The sequence below is a fragment of the Arvicanthis niloticus genome, chromosome 16, assembly GCF_011762505.2.
Source record: "Arvicanthis niloticus isolate mArvNil1 chromosome 16, mArvNil1.pat.X, whole genome shotgun sequence".
Classification (NCBI taxonomy): domain Eukaryota; kingdom Metazoa; phylum Chordata; class Mammalia; order Rodentia; family Muridae; genus Arvicanthis; species Arvicanthis niloticus.
In genome coordinates this window covers 31653706-31679595 of record NC_047673.1, presented here as the reverse complement: position 1 = coordinate 31679595, position 25890 = coordinate 31653706, and the positions used below count along the sequence as shown (strand labels likewise).

General features: G+C 43.8%; 2 protein-coding genes across 8 annotated transcripts in view; one reads left to right on the top strand and one right to left on the bottom strand.

The window, feature by feature from the left end:
• Window positions 1-2827, top strand: part of Mtus1 (microtubule associated scaffold protein 1) — a 141994-nt gene extending 139167 nt beyond the window's left edge. For all 7 annotated transcript variants that reach the window (XM_076914049.1, XM_034520024.2, XM_034520023.2 and 4 more), the window contains one exon: window positions 121-2827. In XM_076914049.1, coding sequence (XP_076770164.1) covers window positions 121-334 — 214 coding nt within the window. In that variant the 3' untranslated portion in view covers window positions 335-2827. The remainder of the gene's footprint in view (window positions 1-120) is intronic.
• Pdgfrl (platelet derived growth factor receptor like) overlaps window positions 2088-25890 on the bottom strand; it is a 59338-nt gene continuing 35535 nt past the window's right edge. Inside the window, exons 3-6 of the mRNA XM_034519826.2 lie at window positions 15015-15166; window positions 7957-8250; window positions 4780-4919; window positions 2088-3422 (exon numbers count right to left, since the gene is read on the bottom strand). Of these exons, the coding sequence (XP_034375717.1) occupies window positions 3234-3422; window positions 4780-4919; window positions 7957-8250; window positions 15015-15166 (775 nt within the window). The 3' untranslated portion in view covers window positions 2088-3233. The remainder of the gene's footprint in view (window positions 3423-4779; window positions 4920-7956; window positions 8251-15014; window positions 15167-25890) is intronic.

The window sequence follows — 25890 nt, the reverse complement described above, 5'->3', positions numbered from 1 at the left end:
TGACCCTGGACAAGAGCCTGTTTATTCCCTCAGAGGAAGCTTCTTGAACCTTCGGATGTAAACAGTAGTAGTTAACTTTTTGACTTGGATTCCACATAATCTCTGGGTTTTGTTTTCAAGGCAACTTTCCACAGAGCAGGCAGCTCTACAGGAGTCCCTTGAGAAGGAGTCAAAGGTCAACAAGAGACTGTCCATGGAGAACGAGGAGCTTCTGTGGAAGCTGCACAACGGAGACCTCTGCAGCCCCAAGAGATCTCCCACCTCCTCAGCCATCCCTTTCCAGTCCCCCAGGAATTCTGGTTCCTTCTCCAGCCCCAGCATCTCACCCAGATGACGGTTTCTGAACACAGGAGACTCTCTGAAGGCACTGAGGTGCAGCTCTGCAGGACTGACTGTCTCATAGGAACCTGAGCTTCATTAGCTTTCTGGAACATCCACAGGATAACCAGAGAGCAGCCACCAACTGTATCAGCTCCTTAAGAATTGAGAGCTCCAGAGGAAGACTTTTAACTTGGTCCAAAAGCCTCCTCCAAAAACAGATTTTGGACCTGATGTGGACATGGTTGCACAAAGCACTTATGGAACGAGGGAACCTTGTTCTTTGCCTTCCTTCACCTAAGCATACGGGGAAAAACTCTCAGGGCCCTATTAAGATAAAGATTTATAACCTTTATAATGTTCTTCACCAGAGACACCTTCTTGTGATTTTTATTTTCTTCTGACTGTGGGCAGGGGTTGTGTGTGAGTGAAATGGGTGTACTGGTATGTCATGTGACTGTCACAGCCCTTCCTCTGCTGTGTATTAAAAGTCAACAGTTGTATATAGCTGGGCCTGTATTAATCAAGTCATAATCAGCACACACGTGTCAACAAAAGCCATAGAAGAGAAAGCAATAGTGCTTGAATTTCTCCCAACTCGTCTCAGCGCCGTGACACGGCAGGGCTAGGGCAAGACAGGAAAAGCCTTCGGTTTAGTGATGTCTGTACATTTCTCTGTTGTTAGTTTTTCTGTGTTCAGCATTATTGATTGATACAAGTTTGATTTTTTTTTCCTGTAGAATTTTTATGAGCCTAATTACTATACTCTGATTCATTTTCTCAGGCTATGAGCAAATGAAGTACCCTGATTTTTCTAAACACCAATCTGTATAAAGAATAAGGGGGCAGTACCAATGGTTGTTTCTGACTTATTTTCCCCTTGAGTCTAAGCTATCTTCCCAGAGGTAACTCTTTGTCTTTCCTCCTGCTATTCTAGCCTCTGCCTTTCCTTTGTCCTCCATGTAGAGCCACAGAGGCAAACCTACCTCCTTCCTAACTACAGAATGTGCTTTTCCAGGGCCAGTTTATCTTTGAGGTGCTGAACCTATTTCACAAATAAGCTAAGCTCTGGTTCAGACACTACGAAATTTTGGAAACCCCAGGGGGAAATCAGTAAAGGCATTTAGCATGTACTAATCCACACAAGCACCGAGGTTAGCCAACGATTCCCTGTTGAACTGACCAAGAGAGTCTGAGCGGTGATGCTGGCTTGGACCCCTCTGAGCATTCTTCCTGCCATTGGAATGCAACAGGGCAGCTAGAGAGTGAGAAGTACTGCTTATGCAACTCCTTCACATTTCAGATGTTCACTTACCATCTCCCCAGACTCCAAGACTTTTGAGTTAGAAGGATAGCTGTGGCTCCCCACCACCTGACCCATGAGCTTCCCTGTGCATGTCAGCATTGCGATACCAGTATTTATTAATCTATGGTCAATGCTGGTCAAATAACCCCTGTAGCAAGGACAGATGCAGGACACTAGAGGTGGTTATTTGAGTCATCCTAGACCTCTACACTACAGAGCTAATTGATATTCACAGTGCATGCTTTTTATTAGCGGTTGTGTTTGAAGTCTCTTATCTCTAATATTTATGATGTATGTAATCTTCCATGTTTGCTCCTGATAAATAGGAATGTAGCTTCACTGCCACATCCTGGAATATCTCTGCTCCTGGTCCCAAGTTGTTCTCAATGACTTTAGCCAAAGTCAGGTTTGTCATTTATGCCCTAGTTATGGTAAAGTTCATGCGATTGCCTGCCATCCCTCATACCACTTAGATGTCTGGGAAGTCAAATCTTACAGCAATTAAAACGCCTAAAGAACATAGAAGACAAGTGAAAAGATAGGGAACATTTAAGGTTTTTTTTTTTTTTTTTAAACCAAACATTTTATGTAGAATACAAAATTGTTGACACATCGTAAAAAAAAAAAAAGTGTGGGTGTGTGAACAGCTGTGGTTTATAGCAATGGAAAGTGTTATTTTACTTTGATCAAATAAATAATGCTGGAATATTCGATGTAAGAATGGCAGCCTGACATACTTTACTCTTCAAAGTATTAGGTTATGCATACCCCTTCTCATTCCTCCTTAGTTAAGGCAGTCAGGCCTCCTATGCTATTTTATGGAAATTAGAACCCAATGCCAAAATTTGTTGTGGCCAGCTTGAGGTCAAGCTTTTCAAAATTCAAATACATGTATCAGAACTAAACTTTTTTGACTAGTTTAAACAAGTTCTTCTGCAAGGCGTAAGGAAATTGGAAGAGCTGTGGTCTAAGTATTTTTGAAGACGGGTCTTAGCCAAAGCTGAATCTTCTTCATTCTGTTTATGTTATGTTAAAGGCTAAACTGTTAATAGTGTACATGCAGTTATTTCAGTTATTTTGAATAGAGGAATTTAAAATCAGTACTCTGAGTGTGGCAATTTAATGTAAAATGATGTGATTTTTGATACATTTATAAATGAACTCACGTTAGCTTTGATAAAGTGACATATCTAAGCATTTGAATCTTGTGTCATTGCTTGTAAGTAGTTGAACTTGGTTCAAACATCAAACAGAATACTAAGCACCAACACAAAGATTGTTGTCAAGTCCTTTTGGATGTACACGCTAAATGAGACAACAAATACTTAGCTCATTTTTTTTTTTTTTTTTTTTTTTTATAAAATCTTGCTCATTTAATAGAAATGATTGATACAAAGTTGTTGACATGTTTTCTTGGTATAAAAAGTAGAAACATGGCTGAATCAAAATACATACTTTGTTAGAAAAGTTTATACTAGACTAATGACTTCCTTTTAATTTGGATGTCTGTCTGACCCACTGGCAGGGGTTGGCCCTTGGCCTTCTATAAAGCACCTCGAAGCTGTGTGTGCAGATGGGCATCCCATTGGTCCACTCTTTACTTTGCAAATCAGGAAAACTCAACAGTAGTAGCTACTGTGGTCTGTCCTCGGAGATTCTGAGCCATGCATATATAATAGCCGGCATCAATGGTCTCAAAGTCTTCAATGGTAATGACACTCTGGGAGATTCTTGTGGTGTGTCCCAGTCCTCGGTGAATCAGTCTCCAGGTGTCTTGAATGGTCACAGGCCTCTCGTCCTGTTTAAAGATGGCACACAGACTGAAACCAGATTGACAGCTGCTTCCCTCAGCTCCCATCCACCCGATCCATTCAGCACAAGCTCACTGAAGGCTGGTTGCTATGCTGAGCTCATCAACTTTTTTTTTTTAATTGCATAAGCTGCCTTTTTCCTAAGTGGAGTCTTGAATTTCAGGATGCTGTTTTTGTGATTTCTTTTTTGCTTTTTATATATGTAAAATGAATTGTTTTGGGCCTCTATGGGGGACTGGCTTAAGCATAAATGCAAAGGCAGACTCTTTCCATTGTATCACCCTCCCACTGCCAACTTTTCACTGCCAAGTGGTGCTTGTTTATGGAATTTAAGATCAAAAGCCCCAAAGCACTGGCTCTGTAAGTGAAGAAGAGACTCCAATTTGGGAGAGGCAGGAAAGCAATTAGGCTAATGTTTCTTGAGACTAGATGGGGGTAAGTTGTTCCCAGGAAGGCTAAGATAATGCCCTAGACAGCATGAGCTTCTATTCTAGAAGATGGTGACTTGTCACATCTATTTCAGGCAGTTGCAGCAATGTGAACAGTGTTTTCTAAGTTCACATGATAAGGGTAATTATAATATCACTTAATGCTTTTTCGATTTTTCCCCTAATAGCAATGTAAGAGGTCATCCTATTGAAAAGCATGAATGTCTAAGGGTAACAACGTATTGAAAACAACAACCCTAGCATCTAGATGCTGGAAAGTTCTGCCCTCTGGGGAATCATTTCCACCCATCACAGAAGAGCATTGGCTACCTGGAGCATCTTGGGAGTGTCTCCTTTGGCAACAGAGTTGGCAGCAGACCTGTTTATTCAGTGAGCAGACCATGCACACAGACCAAGGGCTTCTTTTATAGAAGTCTATAAAGAAGACTTCTATTTTTAAATGGATGCTGACCTCATATCACCTTGGGAACAGGGTCTATGTTTAAATGCCCCCTTGGAGAATGTCTGCTCCAAAGCTCTGCACAGACCTTGTGTGGGGATCCGTGGCCCGTGGGTGCCTACCTTTCTCCCACTCATGTCTTTGACGCTTTGTGCATTGTGAAAGATTCCTGGAAGAGGTTAGAGCAGCCTAGAGTGGACCTAGGAGACGGTGATTGAAAGCTGAAGTTGAGATAAGTAACTTTGCCCCCTTCGTGCTGCGGTCCCTAAGGAGGAACAATGAACATTGCACAGACAAAGGCATCTTGAGCGATTGCCTGATACAGCCATCTGCTCTTGTTCCTCCTTTTCTCTCAAACAAGACATTCTGAAGTAGACTGAAATACCTTATCATAAACCTTGGAGGGTCTCTCCCACTAAGTGAGAGAGCTAGCCGGAGCTCCAGTGTGGTGCTTACCTTCTGCCCAGGAAAAATCCACCTGAATTCTACCTCAACATCAGGCTCCCCTAAGACAGTGCAGAGCACGCTGACGTCATCCCCGCCTCTCACTTTGTTGGAGGAGGCCAAGATGGTTGTTGATGGAGGGCCACTGGGAACTGGGAACAAGCAGGAGACAGAGTAGTGAGATCCATAACTGATGGTAAAGACCAACATGTGTTCTCTGTGGGGAGAGTTAACCTTTTCTATAGCTTCATGAGGCCAATGCTGGACACCCCTTTTGATGATTGCCTTAGGACAGTGGTTCTCATCCTGCCCAATGCTGTGGCCTCACGCTGTGGTGACTTCTAACCATAAAATTATTTTTGCTGCTACTCCCTAACTTTAATTTTGCATCTGTTACAAATCATAATTTATATTTTATATAGCCATGTTTTCTGATGGTCTTAGGTGACTCCTGTGAAAGGGTTGTTGGAGCCCAATGGGGTTACAATGTACGGGTTGAGAAACGCTGCCTCTGCCTCCCTACCTTGGTAATCTAGAAGTGGGTAGTCATCCAGAATTCAAGCTCCCCACTCCCATGCTTGTGGTTAGGGGAGGAGCTAACAAGTTGACCAGGGTCGTGTGACAACAGAAGAGGTTTGGTGGCAGATGGTACTAGGGAAAGAGTAAGTGAAAGCAGCTGGGCAAACAAGTGTGTGACATCATCAGAAGAAGTTCAAATATGCAAAGGAGAAAAATGTTTGCTTGCAGTAGAACACAAGTGCTACCTGTGTGTCTAGTACAGTACCTTTATACCATAACATTTTAGAAACACGACTTTATCACGGTCAGGCCGCCCGATGGGTGATTTTGATGGCCGCCTTGAGCAAGGAGATAGATAGGCTAAGAATTGGGACTACCGGAGCAAGCCAGACAGATGGCGGATTGAACACGTACAGCCTACACTTTAGCAGAGTGAGCAGCAGCCACTAAGTGGGCAACTGTAATGCCTCATTTGAACTTGGAAGAAGCCCAGAGTGTGCCTCGCGTTAACGTAGACTGAGAATCAGGCAAGCCGCTAAACTGAAGGCTCAGTGCTGAGCTTAAGAGACACAGAAGGGTTCCTGAGCAGTCTGTGAGCTAATATGAGGTGACTCAGAGGAGAGGACAGCAAGGCCTGTCAGGACTTTGTGTTTCTATAAGAACTTGGCTGAATGTACTGATTGGAACTGTAGTCGGCAACCACGCAGAACATGGTTTGGAAAATGAAGTGGGCATTATTATGGGAGGAAGGCATTCTTAGTAGTAGTTGTAGCCAGAAATGATGATAGCAATGAACAATTGGATCAAGGATTAGAAATAGATCTGAAACTAATGTAATGAAGTTTAAAGGGTTGATTTCTGGTGTGGCCATTCACACGTGGTGACAAGCAACCATCCCTGAGGTAGATGGCATGGGTGAACCAGGCCTTTAGGGTAATACCGAGTTTACTGATGGGCATGGGACTGGGGGCATTGTGGGTCCTCTGGAGCATGTGAGTACAGATGCTACTTGGTCACAATGGTCCTTACCTTACAGACCTGGGCCATAGATGCACGTGTAGGAAATTTTAGTTCCCAGCTATGGGTAGAAAGAGATCAAGGAATAAAGAAAGAAGGGCACCTTAGCACTTCCACATTTAAAATCTTAAAGAAAATACTAGAGTGGTTTTTTAGTTTTCATAAGGCTCCAGGTTCAACCCCCAGTTCTGCTCCCCAAACAAAACAATGGAAGTGGGGGGGAGGGGGGCTGTACAGATGGGTTAGCAGTTAAGAGTCCTGGCTTTGAGTCCCAGCACCCAAGCCACTCCAGTCCCAAGTGCTCCATTGCCTTCTTCTGGCTTCTTTGGGAACTGCACACATTTGACCTCTATACATATATGCTGACAAAACATCCATGCATATAAACTTTTTCTGCTTTTTCAAATTATTAATAATCTGTTAGTAAAATTTAAACAAACTGGAAATCAAAAGGGGCCAAGGTGAAAGGGATTTCACTCGAGAAGTGAAGCCTAGTAGGAAGATGACACATGCCATCTGCTGGATGTTATGACGCTGGACTCCTGAGGTCTCTGGCAAAGGTTGCTTTTATAATGTACCGAGGGAACAGCCAATCACACGGGGAAGAAGGGCGGGAGAGATGAGTCAGGGAATACAAAAGGTTTTAGAGTATTTGGCTATGGTGGGGAGAGAGATGACGTCCGTGGGGAGTTGGGGGCTGTCAAGCAGGATTATTAGAATTATTTAGAATATTAGAAATTCTGGCATACCAAATAAGTCCTCGGCAGAGAATGGAAGAAATTACTGAACCCAAATTATGCCTTTAAAAACAGCTAACTTGGGAATCAGACTTCTGTCCACAGAGAAGCACCTTGCTGCAGAGAAGTTTACTATTCCTTCATGAGTGCAAGAGTTCTCAGGAGACACAAAGGTTATACTGGAGGGGCTACAGCGTAAAAGGAATCACGGAATCACTTCCTTTCCTCAATTTCAGGGAACAGGCTAGGGCAAGTCGGGGGAAGAAGGGAGCCAGGCTCAGGAGAATGTTGTCAAGGAAGAGAAGTATTACGAAGTTCTGTAGAAAGATCTCATTAACCCATCTCTGTGTCATAAACCCAGGGCCAAAAAGCCTTGGGACAGTTGTTCGTGGTGGGCTGCAAAGAGAGCCCGAGGTTGGAGCTGGGGGAGCGAGGGATGTGACCTACATCCGACTAGTGTTTGTCAGTGTGTTCAAGTTGAGGCAGTTGATGAACAGGCCAGTGGGTTCAGGGAGACCCTGAGGTCATCCTGAATGTAATGGCAAGAAAGACAATTGTCCAGTGATGGCAGGGAGTGACAGGAAATGAGAAGGCTAGAGGAACCGCAGCACGCAGCATGGAGGAGCAGAGGTTCCTAATGGAGAGTGACAAAACATGGGCCAGAGGTAGGAATGGGCACAGCCAGGATGCCAGCCCCAACGCGGGAAGTGGATGGTGATGTTCTGAGAGGCCGACGAATCCTAAGGGGAGACTGAGTACGTAAGAGACTTGCCAATCAAACAGGCAGAATGAGAGAAGGATGTGGAGTAGAGGACACAGATGTTAGACCATCGTCCTCCCCACCCCCATGTCTTTGTATTTCCCTCCCAACAAGCAGGCAGTGGCAATCTAGGTTAGGGGACAAAGGCAGACTCACCCTCTACATAGAGCAGCTGATACTTGACGGAGATCTGAGACTTGCCCCCAGCTTCCGCTTTGCAGTAGACCACACCCTGGTGATCAGAATGAGGCTGAAGGTACACGAAGCCTCTCTTCATGTCGTACACAATGTCCGTTCCGTTGGCAGGGATTTCTTTGGCGGGAAACTCCCTGTGGAGTGTGACTTTGGCTGTCGGTGCTGTCACTCGACAAGGAACCACGGCCTGTCTGTCCGGGTTCAGGTAGACAACATCAAAGTAACTGGGCGAAGGCACAAACAGCTCTCCTTTCTCTGCAGAGGAGACACAGGCTTAATGACTAGGAAAAAAAATGAAGAGAGGGTGTCTTGATGATTCTTAAAACCAGCACAAAGAGGGGTTGATGTCAAAAGTATCCCCTCTCCAGGAAAAAGAGATGGGGACAGGTATGGCCTTCATGCCTCACTGGACAACGACAGGAGGACCGGAGCCATTACAAGGTCCCCTTTAATTACTGGAGGTCAGGCCTCTATCCCCGCCTTGGCAAGATTAGAATCACCACAACCCTTCTATATTTGGAGAAGGGAGGAGATATTAGGGGCAGCCCTGCTTATACACTGAAGGCCTAAAATCAGCCATAAGCCTAAAATCAGCAATAGGCCTGACATACATGCCTGCTAACACCAAGTCTTGGGTCTCTATGGAAAAACACTGAAACCAATGTCTATAGACTATTGTAAACAGGCAGCTTTTGTGGAAATCTACCAGCTTGAGTAGTTATAGACCTTGTAAATAGGCAGCCTTGGCGGATAGTACCAACTTAGATAAGGACAAGTGAAGCATAGGCAGAGTCATAATGACCTGACCCCTGAACCTTCACCCAGCTGATACCCTGTTCTGAAAGATATCTGTACTCCCCCTGAACATCTATGCTCCTGTGTCATCCCCTTCCCCATATCCTGAATTTTTGTGTTTATGACCCCTGTGTTAAAATTATGATTTGATAATAATTAAAAAAAAAAGAAGAAAAAAGAAATGAAAAGAAAAGAAATAACACACAGTATCCCCCTGGCTCTGCTGACTTAGCTTCTGACAATCCATTTTCTTGTTCTCAGAAATACTTTGAATTATAAAATGTTATTGTGGTTTTTGTTAGTATGCTGGGTAAAATAATTTTTATTGATTTCACTTTAAATTTCAAAGTTTGTAGTGAGTTAAAATGTCCTTCAACATAATTATAGGTCATGTTTATTTTCATATTGTAAAATGCAAGTTAATCTGTTGAACATTTTTTTAAAAATGGATTCTTTTTTGAGAATTTCATATATGAGCATTGTATTTACATAATTTTTTCTTTCTCTCCTTCCTCCTACTCTTCCCAACCCCTAATAATTTTCAAATATATCTTATTTAATTATTGTTCATATATGTATGTATATATGTATACATGTATAAGTATGTATGTATATACAAATACTGATAAATAAAGTGTTTGGGGGAAAAAATAAAAAACCAAAAAAAAAGAAAAGAAAAAAAAAAAAAAAACCAGTACAAAGATGAGACAATGCTGACAAGCACACAGGATCTCTAAGAGAAAGCTGGCTTTTAAAAAAAAAAAAAAGATTGTTCTGTATCCTATTATTTAGCTGTAATTTAGATGCTGACTGGCCCCTAGAGTTTTGTGAGTTAAAAGCTTGGCTATTGAAAGTTACTCTGGTTTGGTGGGAGGGCTTTAGGTCAGTAGATATTTCACCCAGTATCAGACAGACAGACACACACACACCACGCCACTCCCTTCTGCAGTGCAGCCTGTCAGATTTTAAACCCTAGATAACACTCCTGTCTCACAGACAGGAAACAGGTGAGAACTGTCTTACAACATCCCTAGGACAGCAAAGGGATTTGGGGTTGGGCTTTGGGGACAGGTGCTTATGTTGTTTGTTTGGTTTGGTGTGACACATTAAATTCTTTGTTTTCTGTATTGTTCTGTAAAGGGATATTATAGTAATTGCTGAGAGAACTCTGGGGTGCTAATCACAGAACACTTGTTAAATTGTTTCCTGTGTTTCCCTTTCAATGGTCTCAAGCAAGCAATTATGCCTGGCTTTCTCTCTCGCCTGCCTTCCATGTTGCCATTGTTTGATAATTCAGGGTGAGAGTAGGATTCCTGGAAACAACATCAAGTGTCTTGGGGGGGGGGGGGGCAAGAGTTCTTTGGTTCCCTGGACCAAGTTCAGGAACACGGAAGTGCTTCTGTGGGGAAAACTTAAAGGTCATCATTGCTAAGCTCTATATTAACCAAACAAGGAGATTGTGTTACTTTGTAAATTGACTTCCCACCAGTGCTTTTCTGATGTGTCCAAAATCCCTGTTCAGACAGAGAAAATCTATGTAGCCTTGGATGTGTTACTCTAACTGTGCTTTAAAAACCTCCATTTGTAGCCAGGCGGTGGTGGCCCACCCCTTTAATCCCAGGATTTGGGAGGCAGAGGCAGGTGGATTTCTGACTTCGAGGCCAGCCTGGTCTACAGAGTGAGTTCCAGGACAGCCAGGGCTACACAGAGAAACCCTGTCTCGAAAAACAACAACAACAACAAAAATAAACAAACAAAACAAAACCTCTGTTTGTTGGAGCTGTTGGAGCAGAGACTGAAGGAAGGGCCATCTGGGACTGCCCCACCTGTCTGCAGGCACCAACCCCTGACAACTGTTGCTGTTTCCTGGTGTGGTTGTTCCCTGGGAGGTCTGGCCAGCATCTGACCAATGTAGATGTGGATGCTTGATGTGGGTGCTTGGCTCCAACCATCAGACTGAGCTCGGGAACCCCTGCTGGAGAGCTTGCAGAAGGACTGGAGGAGCAAAGGGGGATTGCAACTCCATAGGAAGAACAATGTTGGCTGGCTGGACCACCCAGTGCTCCCAGGGATTAGATCACCAACCAAGGAGTGTACAGGGAGGGATCCATGACTCCAGATACATATGTAGCAGAGGATAGCCTTGTCTGACATCAAAGGGAGGGGAAGCCCTTGGTCCTGCGGAAGTTTGATGCCCCAATGTAGGGGAATGCAGGAGTGGTGGGGCAAGAGTGGGTGGGTGGATGAGGGATCACCCTCATAGAGGCAAAGAGGGGGAGAGGTGGATTTGGATTTGGGATGGGGGGGTTTGTGGAGGGGTAACCAGGAAGGGGGATATCATTTGAGATGTAAATGAATGGAATAATTAATAAAGAACAAAACAAAAAACAAAATAATAAAATAAAACCTCCATTTGTAAAGAGTAAATAATACTAAAGCGAGAGTGTGGCTCTGTGATAGGGCACTTGCTGGGATGTAGAAGGCCTACATTCAGTCCCTACCACTTCAAGAAAATAAAGAATAAAACAAAAAATGAAAGAAAGAAAAGAAACCAGAATTCTAAAACTGTAGGATTGTAGAGGCAACTTTGGTTGTGAGGCTTGATGGGTAAGTCATCTGCCCCACTTAGCAAAGCCAGTAGATTCAGAGAACAGCTTGAATTTCAGAATGCAAAAACACTCTTATTTTCTGTTGTGTAATGCATGCTCTGGGGAAAAGAATGAATCTATATCAATTGCCTTAAAAATATTTGGATAGCAGGGGTATGGCTCAATGGTAGAGAACTCTTCTAACATGGAGAGTTCATTCTCCATGAATGGCCCTGGGTTCATTCAATACTCAGTATTACACACATACACACACACACACACACATACACACATACACACACACACACACACACACACACACACACACACACACACCTACCTCCCCCTCTTCTCTTTCCATGTCATCCCTCCCTCTCTACTCCACCTCCACCCACGGCAGTAAATGTGTTGAGGTTCCTTTAAAAAATTACAGGTTACACATCCCCAACAAATGTGCTTGTATCTATTCATGTATCATATTGCTTTGTAGACTAACACATGGAGTTTTATACTTTTGGAAGTCAAAGCTAATAGCCTATAAACTAAAATACAAATTACAGCATACTCGGGGTTTAGTAAAGTACTTATGAGTGTGGTCTCCCCACATATGAAAAGCATTGCCTAAGTATTTCCTGTTGAGAAGGACCTCCCATTGGAATATTGTTCCTCCTTGATCTGTCTGTGTGGTGGTTACACATGGCTGTTCCTTTGAGGGCAGTTTATAGAGCTATATACTCAGGATCTAAAGCGTTTCTTTATGTATGTTATACCTCAGTGTCGAGAGAGAGAAAGAGAGAGAGAACATGAGACTGTGTCCTAGGTAAGAGGACATAAATGTGGCCGTCACTTATCCAGCATTACAGATTAACAACAGGCAGCATCCCCCCCCCCCCAAAAAAAAAATGTGCCGTGTTTTCCCTCAAACTCCAGGAAACACAAAAACATACCACACGGCAGATGCTGATCCATGTGGGTAGCTGAGAACCATATGCTCTGAAGGAATCCCGAGCCAGCAGCCGGAATCTCAACTTCTGTAGCAGCCCATGTTGCTTTTTGAAAACCATTCACACTTCAAAAGACAAAATGCCAAATCCTGTACTGAAAGTCTACCTGGACTCAGGGTGTGTTGAGTAAAACATCAAAATAGTATCACCTCTGTGTCTGTCTGTCTGCTCCCTCCCTCATTCTTTCGTCTTTGCTTCCCCCCCCCCCCCCCATTTTTCTTTTTAGGTGGTTCTTATGTAAGCCAAGGCTGGTCCTTGAACTCACTATGTAGTAGCTAAGGATGATGCTGACCTTCTGGTCTTCCCACTTTTTTCTCCTGAGAGCTGGGATAAAAGGCATGTACCACCATAACCTGGTTTTATATGGTACTGAGGTAGAAAAGAACCCAGGTCTTTGCGCATGCTAGGCAAACATTTTACCAGCTGAGCTATATACCCAGCCTGGTCTTCTAAAGAACTGGAGCAGGGGCTATCCCCAAAGCTGTTGACTGTACATGGGACATATCACTGTAGCTGAGCTACCTCGCCTGGGTGGAATAGGATGGGCCTAGCCTATCAGAGACATGATATGCCAGGGTGGGGTGCGGGGATACCCAAAAAGACTTCAGAGAAGTGGAGGGGGTATAAGGAGAAGGATTGCGGGAGGGAAGCAATGAGTGGGATGTGAAGGGAATAGGTATTAAATAAATAATTAATTAAAAGTAAATAAAAATAAAGTTCACTTTTCCTTGGCAAAAAAAAAAAAAAAGTTTCCTTAAAGTTGAAATCCACATGTTTTAGCTCTCCTTTGATACACTTTAGGAAGTAAAGAAAGAGGAGTCACCTACAAAACTTACAGGGCATCCACGAACCCTAACCTACCAGCCTGTAACAGCTCCAGTGACATCTTCAGATCAAAGCCTAATGCTTTGGGAAGACGCTGTGGTGTTAACCTTGGGAAAGAATCTTCAGCCTGCAGTTTGAATAAGAAATCCATCCTTATCTAGAATAGCAAGCTGTTATGCATCTCGATCGTTTGCCTTTCTTGCCCTTTGCCACATAATACAAAGGGCACACAGATAATCCTGAGATGGAAATCAGGACTTCCCATGAAAGCCTGTTAGATATTCTCGTACAGTTGCAACTGTGTTCGCGAGTGTCTCTCTGTCCACCAATCAGTCCATCTACTATGTTGTCCTAGGAAGAAGGTCTTAAGGCATGAAAGATAGCACTGGATTGTGGGTCAGAAGAAAGAGTGTGACTCCTTAACATGGTACTACGAGCCCTAGATCACTAGAAGAGTCATCCTCCCCCTTTAAGTCTCAGCATCTGTGTTGTTTCTAAAACAAAGGTAATGAAATAGAATTAATTCTTTTCCTTGGGATACCATAGGAGGGAAATGAGATGCTTGCACTGGAGAATCGGCCCTGCTAATGTATCTTCTTGTCATGGAGGAGTTGTTTGAGCAGGAAGGGTAACATACATGAGCTGTTGCCAATGCACTGGTTAATGGCTGAGGATAAGGCCACTGAGTCGTACACATAATTCAATACAAACCTGCCAGGCAGATCGACTCAGGATTTAGACAAATCTCATGAGAGCCACTGCACAGATACTAGAAAAGGCTTCTGACTTCTTCTGAGACAACAGCACCAGGAGACAGACTTTGCAAGATTCCTAAAGGTTGTCTCTGACCTTTGAGCCTTGTTAAGAACCTCATCCCCTAATGTTGGAGATCTCTGAGGTCCAAGGTGGAAGAAGGCTTGGAGTCAGCCTGCAGCAAAAGTGTAGGCTTTGCCTTGCCAATGAATTCTGGCATCCTAGGGAAGGAGGGGCTCTCCACTGTGATGCAGAGGTTTTTCTGCCCCCCCCGCCCCCCCAGTCTCAGATGAGATAGAAGTTATGAGGATTATATACGTCAGGAATCCTGCTCTGAAGCATCAGCTCCAAGAACTCAGAAGAACAAATACAAGGGAGTCTTTAGGGACCCACCCCGTTACTATGGAGGTTCCAGCAGGAGCTGGTCTCAGGTCTGAGTACAGGGATGAGCAGCCAACAGCCACACCATGCAACTGTGGAACTTGTCACGGCAGAAAATTTCCTTCCTATTCAGCCCACTATGAGAATATTTCAACTCCTCGTGTCATAATTGAGCACTCAAACTGAGGGAAGGCAAGCATGACTGAAGAAATAAATGTCATATTTCATTTTAATATGTAATTGTTGATTAATATGTACACTATTGATATTTGCATATTAATCACATATTTGCATACAATTGCATGGTGCTATGCATTTGTTAATATGCAATTATGATTTATTAATAATGCATACTAATTATATAATTAAATGCATATAAATTGCATTTACTAATTAAATGCATATAAATTGCATTTTACTAAGTTGCTACCTGTGTCAATTGGCTGCCCTATTGGCCACTAAAGGCATAGACCCTGAATCAGATAGTCCTATGTTCAAATCCTTGTACCATCTATAAGGGACTTTGAGAATTTTCTTAATTTCTCTAAACCTCAAGTTTCACATCTGGAAAAGGAACTCTAGAAGTAATACATGTATTTATTTTGAAAGATTGTCGTTTGGAGGTAAGTAACCTCGGCAGTTCAAAGAGTTCTGCCATGAACCAAACTCATACCTGTGAAGAAGATGTAGGTGGAGCCTGCTCTGGCTTCATCCCGTCTGCAGATGTAGCCATTGCACAGTCGCTCCCAGCAGCTGAACTCACCCGTGTCGGCTGCAGTGGAGTTGACCAGAGTCAACTGCCCATAGCGTTCATTCTGCTTCACGCTGTAATTTCAAGAGAGGTTGGGGCATCAGAGCAGGTCAGAGCCCAGCCAGGGGGCTTTCTAGTCACGTCACGTCACGTGATTTCTGCTTCATTGCTTTCAAATGTAAATACCCCGCTGACCTGATGTGACCTCTTAAATGGCAAAAAAACAGTAAGATTGTGTTTAGTGGGTGAAGGAAATAGAGTGGGGGTGGGGGGCACAGAAAGAAAGCCTTCCTAAAGGGAAATAATAAATGATAATTGTGTTTTCCAACAGAGGACACTCTCTTTGGCCTCAGAGCTGGGGTTTCTAGAAGTAAGATCATTGGGGGCCTTAGCATGCAGCCTTACTGATTCTGCCAAAAGATAAGAAAGAAAGAAAGAAAGAAAGAAAGAAAGAAAGAAAGAAAGAAAGAAAGAAAGGAAGGAAGAAAGGACGAAAGGAAGAAAGGAAGAAAGGAAGAAAGGACGAAAGGAAGAAAGGAAGAAAGGAAGACAGGAAGAAAGGAAGAAAGGAAGAAAGGAAGAAAGGAAGAAAGGAAGGAAGGCAGGCTGGACTCTGCTTGCTTTTTAAAAGAAAGAGCACAACCGTGTGGAATGTGGAGAGAGCACTCGGAATTAACCAGAGCTCCAAGGTGAAGCTTGGAATCTTAGAGACATTGTATTGTTAATGTGAAAAGTAGACCCTGGTTTCTCTTCTGAGATGTGAGCTCCAGGCATTGGAGCACACCTCTGAAGTACTCCTGGCCGTTGGCATTTCTGGCTTTTGGCATTTCTGGTCGCATCCTGCTAGCCTGTGTTTATTTTTTATTTTTCCACTGTGCTTTTATCTAGTTGACTGATAAGAGGGTCTGGAAATCCCCAATTTCTCCCTGAAATAAAGAAAGGCATTATTATGGACTAGTAACATCAACAAACTGCCCTGATAGCTGTATCGTCACAAAAAAAAAATCCAGAAGCACGGTCTTCATAACGGATGTTCCCCCGTGGTTCAGGAGTCCCAGCATGCAATACCAAAATAAATGCTTTTAATCCAAGCACTCATCTCAGATATCCGAATGCTTCAGCTCACTGGGGTCCACATAGCTTTCAGATGGAGTGGAAGGCCTATTTTTCATCTTGTCACAGGATCAGTATGAACACAATGTTAAATTTAGCACATACGAAATGTTTGGGTGGGGGGGTCCTGAACACAGTCCTGCCTTTGCTCCCGCTGGATGGCTTATTGCGCCCACCAGGCCTGCTGAAAGGTGGCTGCCCACTCCCATCCCTTCGCCTGTCTCCTTTAAACTGGACGGAAATCTCTCCTCCCTCAGGAAGCTTCTAATTACAATGGACTTAGACATCTCCCCCACTTTCTTCTAATGAAGTAGTTGGCCTCTTGTTTTCCTGCCCCTCTGACACCCCTGGCTTCCTGTTATGACACTGGATGCTGACAGGGAAAGGGACTGTGCCACGTTTGTTTCATATTCTCAGAGGGGGAAAAAAATCTGTGCACAATATGGATTCCTGAAATACAAATGAATTAAAACTGAAGCAACATTACAACACTATGAAACGTGCCAAAAAGCAGACACCCAGCTCCTGTTCTGCAGATAGTTTAAAATACAGAGTGCCCAAGGCCCATGAGACCCCAGAGCATGAGATTTAAAGGGGATGATATTACCCCTAAGCAGTAAGGCCCAGTGGGAACTCTCTTTTCTGGTCACTGGTGTCTGAGAAGAGTGAGACCTTCACCCCTTCTTTCTTTGTCATTTTTATGACTTCCTAGACATGGGGAAAAGGGCTTTGTCCCATGGTGCACTTCTACCAAGATGTATCACTGTGACTGCCATGATATATCACCACGAGACCAAAGCAACGGGGTCAAACAGTCACGAACTCAAAGTTAAAAAGCTGTAAGTCAAAATAATAATCCTATTCTTCCTTAAGTATTGTTAGAGTAACAAACTTAATAGCAGATTAGAACGCAGGGGCTCAGAAAGGTGACGTCCCCGAGACATACAGCTGGTGACCAGCTAAACAAGGCAATGCAGTGTGAGGTAGTATGTACTTAGCATGTACTTAGATAATAAAGTGCATACAATGCATTCCATGCAAGGCCTTGTTCTCTGTTTTTTTCCCATTCTTTCTAATCACACATAATTGTTAGTTTCAGGCTAGCTATTGTGAATGCAGCCACATCAACAATGAACAAGACACACCCAGCACTGGAGAGTGTTAGCTCAGCAAATAAAAACCGGTAGACTTTAAGGAGATTGCATTATGATTCGAGAGTTAAAACTAACAGTCATGGAAAGACCCAGGAGTAACTAACCAGGTTCTCACACACAAAAAAATGAAATTCTCACAGGGTGAGGTGAAGAGGCCAAAGGTAGCCTTGAAGAGGAGGCCAGACAAACGGGGCTTGTCTAGCTAGAGGAAGTGGGCAGTAGGGACCTGATAGAGAACAGGCAGTGTGCTTGCTTGGGGAACTGTACACCACACCAGGGCTGCCAAGGATGTGCTCTGCTGAATTCACTGTAGTGACCCGAGTATGCGGTACATGGGAAGAATGTGACAATGTCTTGAAGATGTCATTCATTGTTTGCAGACAGAGTGCCCAAGGCCCATGAGACCCCAGAGCATGAGATTTAAAGGGGATGATATTACCCCTAAGCAGTAAGGCCCAGTGGGAACTCTCTTTTCTGGTCACTGGTGTCTGAGAAGAGTGAGACCTTCACCCCTTCTTTCTTTGTCATTTTTATGACTTCCTAGACATGGGGAAAAGGGCTTTGTCCCATGGTGCACTTCTACCATTTAGTTTGCAGAAGGAGACAGGAGCAGGGAGTGGGGAGTCACAGACACATACATTGAGAACAGTGACACAGAGCCTGGTCATCTAGTAAGCAGTGGGAACCAACCTTCACTCTGTGGAGTGGGAGGACGTGGGACCACCGTTGTCAGGACACAAGCAGACAGAACCAGAAAGGGAGAGGTAGAAAGAAAAGAGAGAATCTGAGACTTTGCTGCTGTTAATATAGTGAAGAGGTACCCAGGCATGGGCACTGGGGGATGTGGAAATGCTCCAGGGACGCAGGGATTTGCAACTGACTAGATAAGAGCAACAGGATGAGATGTTATCAGGAACGGCCTCTCACCTTCAAACTCTGTGGTAGAAAGGATAGAAAAATCTGTGATTGAAACAAATTGAGGAAGATAACCTATGTCAATCTCTGGTCACTGTACACATACACAGCTACGTATATGCACATGTACACACACACACACACACACACACACACACACACACACGGGAGATAGAACTCATCATGGAGGTCCAAAGAGAAAGCTTCAAGAATAAATGCTCAAGAGGATCAGATGTCTTTGAGAGAGACTTTTAAGCAAACACACACATGCAATTTCATTTGGCAGTGTGAAACTCTTGGGCAACCATCAGAAGATTAATTTCAGGGGCTGGAGAGATGGCTTAGTGATTGGCGTACTTGTTTTTCTTGCAGAAGACCCAGTTTTAGTTCTCAGCACCCACATGGCCGCTCACTACCATCTATACTCCAGTTACAGGGCATTCAATCCCCTCTTCTGACCTCCGCAGGCACCAGACATACATGCAGGTAAAAACACTTGACCACATAAGATAAGTAAGGAAATCTAAAAAAAAAAAAAAAAAAAAAAAAAAAAAAAAAAAAAAAAAAAAAAAAAAAGGAGGAGGAGGAGGAGGGGGAGGGGGAAGAAGAGGAAGAGGAGAAAGGGGAGGAAGAGGAGAAAGGGGAGGAAGAGGAGAAGCAGAGACAAGGAAGAGAAGGAGGGGAGGGGGAGGAAGAAAAGGAAGAAGAAGGGGAGGAAGAGGAGTAGCAGAAGAAGAACGAAGAGGAGGAGGAGAAGAAGAGGGGGAGAGGAAGGGGAAAATGATTAATTTCAGAGGTTAAAAAAATGTCAAAAGAAAATGGAGGTTGAGGTCTCTTCAGGAGCCCTGGCCACATAACATCTGGACACAGGAGCTCTGCAGAGCTCAGAACGAGCTAAAATGCCAAGCACCTTTTCTGGGCCCAGCATTTATTTGCACGGTGGTGGCAGAAAGGGTAAGAGGTCATTCCTACCAGGGAGCTAAGCAGGCACATAAAAGCTAACAAGGGAGGATAACCTAGCCGCCACCGTAATCGCATGCTGTATCTTTAGCAGACTGGGGGCGGAAGGAAGGAAATGCCCTGGAAAACATTTCTGCATATTTCCACCCCCTCTTCTATGCAAACCTCATCAAACAGGAAATGAATTATTTAAAAGGATTACAGTTTAAATGCCTGGATTTAAAATGTCCATTTCTACCAGTGGTCTTGCATAGTCTAAGCATACGAGTGCCCAGAGAGTAGGATCTGGTCAAATCTGCTGGGTGCTGAGCCTATGTCATGACATGGTGAAAGACAGAGGCTGAGCCCTGAGAACCACTGTCTAAGCAGAGATGCTTCAACCAAAGGCCCTCTTTTCTCTTGTAACCACTGAACACCTCAGGTGGAGCAAGAAGAAGGGAGGGATGGGAGGTAGAAGTTAAAAACTATTATCATGACAAAAGTACCATTAAAAGGTGGGACAGAAACATCAGGGTGAACTTGGCCATAACAGCTCTGAGCATCTTAACACATTAGCTTACTTCAGTTTTTGTTTTGTTTTGTTTTTCCTTCTTGAAAACTGACACTTCTGACCTGGGGAATAATGGAAAAGGCCAGGATTCAAGGGGCACGTGAATAGTCAATGTTCAAAATGTTTTGATAGAGCACTCATTCAATATTTCTGACTTTGTCCCATGAGTGTGTGAGTGTGTGTGTGTGTGTGTGTGTGTGTGTGTGTGTGTGTGTGTGTGTTTCTGTTCCTGTTAGTGGAGGGCTGAAACTTTCTGCATTTGGGCCAGCTTACTCTATTTTAGAATCATGGATATGGACACAAAGAAAGGAGCTGGTACCTCCTAAAATGAAACACCAGGATATCCCAAAAATAGGAACCTCTTACCTGAGGCGGTGACCAGGTAACAATGGTGAGGCCTGTATAAGTCACAGGCGAGGTGTAAGCTGTGGTTTATAAGACAATTGCTCACTATAAGTCTATAAGTACTTATGACTATAAACTAACTTGAAGACACTAGAGCGGAGATGATGCAGAGATTCCACAGAGTTCCTTCACTCAACTTCTGTACAGAATCAAGAGAGTTTAGAGGAGGGTAGCCAGTAAAAACCCTCAAGGCCCGAGGGGGTCTCAGGAGCAGGGAAGGATGCTAACCAGTTCAAGCAGGGACAGGGATCGAGGCATTCAAAGAAGAAGTCCAGAGAGGATAAAAAAGGAAGCCCAGTGCCCCTCCCCCAGGGAGAAACATGACTGGGACACGGGTGGCCCCTTTGTGAAAGAGTCCATGCCCCAGGAAACTATCATGAGCCGCAGAGCTACATGAACCAGATTCAAACCCCTGCCCCATAATGACTTTAAGACTTCAGAGATGGAGTTCTCCTCTCCCACATTCTGTGTACCCGACCCCTGCAGATCTGCACTGAGAACAGTCAATAGCTGACCCTTAAGACACGTGCTATGCTGGTCAGATGAGTCACAGACGGTGCAGCCTCAGCTCGGAGGACAACCCTAAGCCTTTTAGGCTAGATCATCATCATGAGGCCCCGTGCTCCTTATGATCCTCACGGTCACATCAGCACGAAGGTGCCAACATTTCCTTTTACTGACGAGAACCCTGAAATGTGGAGAATCAGCACCTCCCGAGCCCTCCAGCCGGTTCTTCTCGTCTAACCTAGCGTCTGTCACACAGACTTGATCATAAATGTTCAGAAGCGAAAGGCGTGGCTTCATGCTCTCAAACCAAGACAAACGGATGCAAATCTGACTAAGAAATAGTGCCTCTAAATGTGGCTACCCTACTCCACAACCCCCTCACATGCACGTGCGTGTGCACACACACACCCCCCCCACACACACTCACACACACTTACTTGTGCACACCCATGGCAAAGAAAAACTTGCATGATCTCATGAAATCAGTTTGTCAGTAGAAATCAAGTTAAGAGACACAAGGCCCCTTGTAATCCTGAAAGCCATACTAAACAATCTAGTAACTACTGGAAGGCAACTAACCATAGGAAAAGTATCATTTGTTCAGCATCTGTTATATATATGATAGATAGTACAAGAAGCACATGTCACCATTTCTCTAAACCATGATTCTAGTAGTCTGCTAAACCCTCTACCTCTTCCACCTTAGTTTTCTTGAGGCCCCATGAGGCAAACACTATTCTTACCCTGTGTTGTAGGCAAACAGCCCAAGGCCAGAATGGTTAGGATACTACCCGAGAGTTATCCAGAAAGAGCTGGAGCCTCAGGATAATTGGAAGCTCCATTTAATTCATTTTTTTTCCCAGGGCCACTCATCCATCTAAACTCAGACTTCCAGTCTTGGACACTATTTTAAGATGGCCTAAAATCCAAGATGCATTAAACATCCGCATTCAACCTTCACATCAAGAATTAACTGGTTGCTTTCTACCACATGCAAGGAACTGTGCCAAGTGTCAGCGGGGATAAAGACTCGTGTGTGCCTGCTAGTCTGCGTTTCAAGTGTTTGCAGAAGGCCTGTGTTTACTCTGAGTCTCAATTTAAGAATGTGTCAGAAAAGAATTACTCTGTGATATGCTGGGAATGGTTTCATGTGACAGCTCAAATGCTTAGAAACAGACAGCTGGGGAAGACATGTTGAAGCTGTCAGCCACAGTTACATTTATTTTAAAGAAAGAAAGAAGTTATATATGCATGGAAACTCACAGAGAACCAAATATACAAACTAAGGAACCTCAAGTAAATATATTTTCTTTCTTTCTTTCTTTCTTTCTTTCTTTCTTTCTTTCTTTCTTTCTTTCTTTCTTTCTTTCTTCCTTCCTTCCTTCCTTCCTTCTTCTCTCTTTCTTTCTTTCTTTCTTTCTTTCTTTCTTTCTTTCTTTCTTTCTTTCTTTCTTTCTTTTTCTTTCTTTTTGACACAGGGTTTACTTTGTATAGTCCTGGCCATCCTGAAACTCTCTCTCTGTAGACCAGGCAGGCCTCAAACTTGCAGAGATCTGTCTGCTTCTGCCTCCTGAGTTTTGGGATCAAAGGTATGAGCTACCACTGCCTGGCTTGTCAATACAGTTCTAACATCTGAAATCGGGCTGGAAGAGAGGTGGTAAGGGGCTTGGCTTGCAAGCTCAAGGGCCCAAGTTCATCCCTGGAACCCATATTTACAAAACAAACAAAAACAAACAACAACAAAAGTATCTGTGATGGCAGGTGGTCCAGCAGAGGGGAGGTGGAGGCAGAAGGACAGATGGACAGTTAGATTCCTGGGGCCAACATTGGTGAGGTCTAAGTCAGTAAGAGATTCTTTCTTAGAAATATCAAGATGAAGGTGGATGGCTCTTGAAGCCCACTACCGAGGTAGCCCTGTGGCACACACACACACACACACACACACACACACACACACATGCATGTTTGCAGAGCCACACTCATTCATATTTTCTTACACTCACTCACATACACTAACATCCACACTCTTACAACTCTCCTTGCACACACACATGCACACACATACCACTCACACATACATTCACACTGTCTCATACTCATGTTCTCTCGCACACAGGAAATCAGGTTGAAATATTTCAACTGTTATTCGTCATACACTCCCTATCACCTTTGAGTCCATATATTTTTTAATCCATATCCATAACCACCGATTATCTACTAACAGAATATCATATATCTATTCATCTGTCCATCATCTACCTGCATGTCTGGGTACTATCCAATAAACCATCCCAAACCCTTTCATGTAACTACAATATTTAGGTTCCTACAATGGGCTATGGTAATGCATGGGAAATGTGTTGTGGAGCTTTCGGTTATGGTAACTTATGCCTGAGTCTTTCTGTTACTCAGAAATGGCACCACAGGACAATATGCATGACATCTCTCTGGCTCTACAGCCTGTCTGTCCGTCCATCCGTCAGTCTGTCTGTCTGTCTGTCTGTCTGTCTGTCTATCTGTCTGTCTGTCTCTCGCTCTCAAGTTCTTTCCACAGCACTGACCGGACCCTGAGCACTGTTCCAGCATTTTTCACCCACCATCCTGCTTTATCACGCACGGTCCTCTCTGCCTTTCTATCCAGCATGTGCTTTGTCACCACAAACCAAAACAAGGCCTCCTAGGATAATGCCTTAAAGATGCATGTAGCTCATCACTGCCTCCAGAGGAAGAGGGCGTCAACACTTCCTCCACAGGAACAGGGCATGGCTGCCTCCAACTACACTAGTCAAAAAAGGTGTTGAGTTCTGAGAAAGTTAGCTAACCCTTCTGTGATATCACCCTGTCACGCAGAAAGGTATTCAAGATATATACGTTTATTTCTGAAACATTTACATATATGTAAAAACAAACTTGTAAGATTCTATACTATAGAGTTAACAGTGAATATTTGGACTTTCGGCGGACCCTTCAATTTGCTTTTCATAGCGTTTAAGTTGATGTTTATTTCTTTGAGGTAGACTTTCATGTGTCCCAGGCTGCCCGCCCACGGGATGTGAGCCTGAGAATGACCTTGAACTTTGAATCCTCTTGCCTCTACCTGAGTGCCAGTGTCACAGCATGGGCAACACACCTAGTTTTATGCAGTGCTAGTGATGGAGCTGGGGTTCTGTGTACATCAGGAAAATGTTCTTTCCACTGAGTGACGCCTCCCAGCTTCTAAGTTCATAAATCATATGAGCATGAGCATGTGCTGATGTATAATAAGAAAAACTACCATAAAAGCAGACTGAGTTAAACCTCACAAAACCGCTGAGCAGATACTTTATAGACACTCGAGCTTGTGTACTTTAAATATCTGGAAGTGACCTCACATCACCTCACATCACATTCTAAAAAGAATATAAATTTCCAACTGGCAGGGCCAGCAGGAATTCCTTTGGAGGCATAAAAAACCCAGGATGTCATACATGCTGGTTACAAAAATAATGCCCATCGATATGCAAAAAGTGTTCAGCCTTGAGTTGTCTTAAAATTTTGTACTTCCCTGAAGCTTAACCCAGGCCCCTACCCGCCAAGCTTCTTAGGTATTGGGCCTTCCAGATTCACCATGTGGAATAAGTTCATTAGCATTTAGACAAACCAGGGGAAAAAAGCTCTACTCATAGTTCTGGGAGACAGAAGACAATGGAGCAAGCCTCTGCCACCCTTGCTAGAAAAACAAGCCGAGGATTCCTAGTGTGCAGGGCCACAGCCACAGTAAGTGTATTATGGCTGAGCTAGAATAGTGAATGCAGAACCCATGGGACCTGGGTCCATTTGTATACCACGCAGAGCTCACCTTGGAACAGGTCTCCCCAAACTCGTTTAAGAACATTTCAAGTATGCCACACTGCTGGTGAATCTTTTGAGCTAACTGGAAACAGGAAGACACAGAGAGGAGTATTGAAAATTGGGCTTAAAACCCAATTCTTAACGATTGATTTATTAAGTATATGAATTTATTAAGTATAATAGGCTTCACGTGCTTTGATCACATTCGTCTCATGTTGTCTCTCTCCTCTCCTCCTCTCACATTGCCACTCTGAAATTCTGTGTCTGCTACACGTTTCATGTCATTTAGTTCAGGAGCTGTTTCTGGCTGGAGCCTATTCTGTTTTTCTTCTCGTGTGTGTGTGTGTGTGTGTGTGTGTGTGTGTGTGTGTGTGGTATGTGATGTGCAATGTATATGGTGCATGTGGTATGTTGCATGTGTGTGGTGTATATGTGTAATATGGTGCGTGTGTGTGTGTTTGTGCATGTGTGTAGTGTGTGATGTGCAGTGTATATGGTGTGTGTGGTGTGTTGCATGTGTGTGGTGTATATGTGTAATATGTATGTGTTTGTGTGTGTAACCTAGGAGATTCCTTATTCATAGGCTATTGCACTGCATTCAGCTGAGCACCTATTAATCTCAACTCAAGACACACTTGTGGGAGTCACCCCTTGTGATCTCTCATATACATAATTGCCAAGTTCTTTTTCTTTACCCAAATGCCTACCAGACAGATGTGCTACAGGTAAATACAGGAGAATTCACTCTTTTGTATCAGCTGTGGTCGCTAACCCAGGGTTCCGTACCTTGGGTCACCTTGCCTGTCTCAGCTATTGACTGGAGTTCATAGAGAGTATAAGTGATATCACAGGGAGAGCTGAGCTGGTGATGGCACTGACCTCCTTTCCAAACCAGATGAGACGCCATGATTTCCCCATGTTCTAAGAGAAAGGGAGAGAGTGGGGTGAGGCCTTGGGCAGCAGGATTGACCCACAGGGAAGTCAGGATAGAGTCTAAAAGGTGACAGGATCTTGAAGCCATATGATATGGCAGAGAAGCCAGGAATCCAGGTGAAGTGGGAGTCTCTGGGCAGATGAAGGTAGGGAAAATCTACAGCCAGTGCAGGGCGTGTGGATGGAGCTGTCAGAGAAGCTGAGTCCAGACAACAGAGGCAAAGCTCTGACATCTTGGTTCATTCCCTCTTCGTGGCATGCCCTTTGAACAGGTACTTACCACAGGACATAAAATTCTCCATTTTATAACCTATCCTTTATCCCTTCTCCCACCTTCCTCATCTGACAACCCTTTTAAAGGGGTTTACTCAGAGTTTATATATTGAAATTCCTGGCAAAAATGTTGATATTATCAACAACATCAATTTTT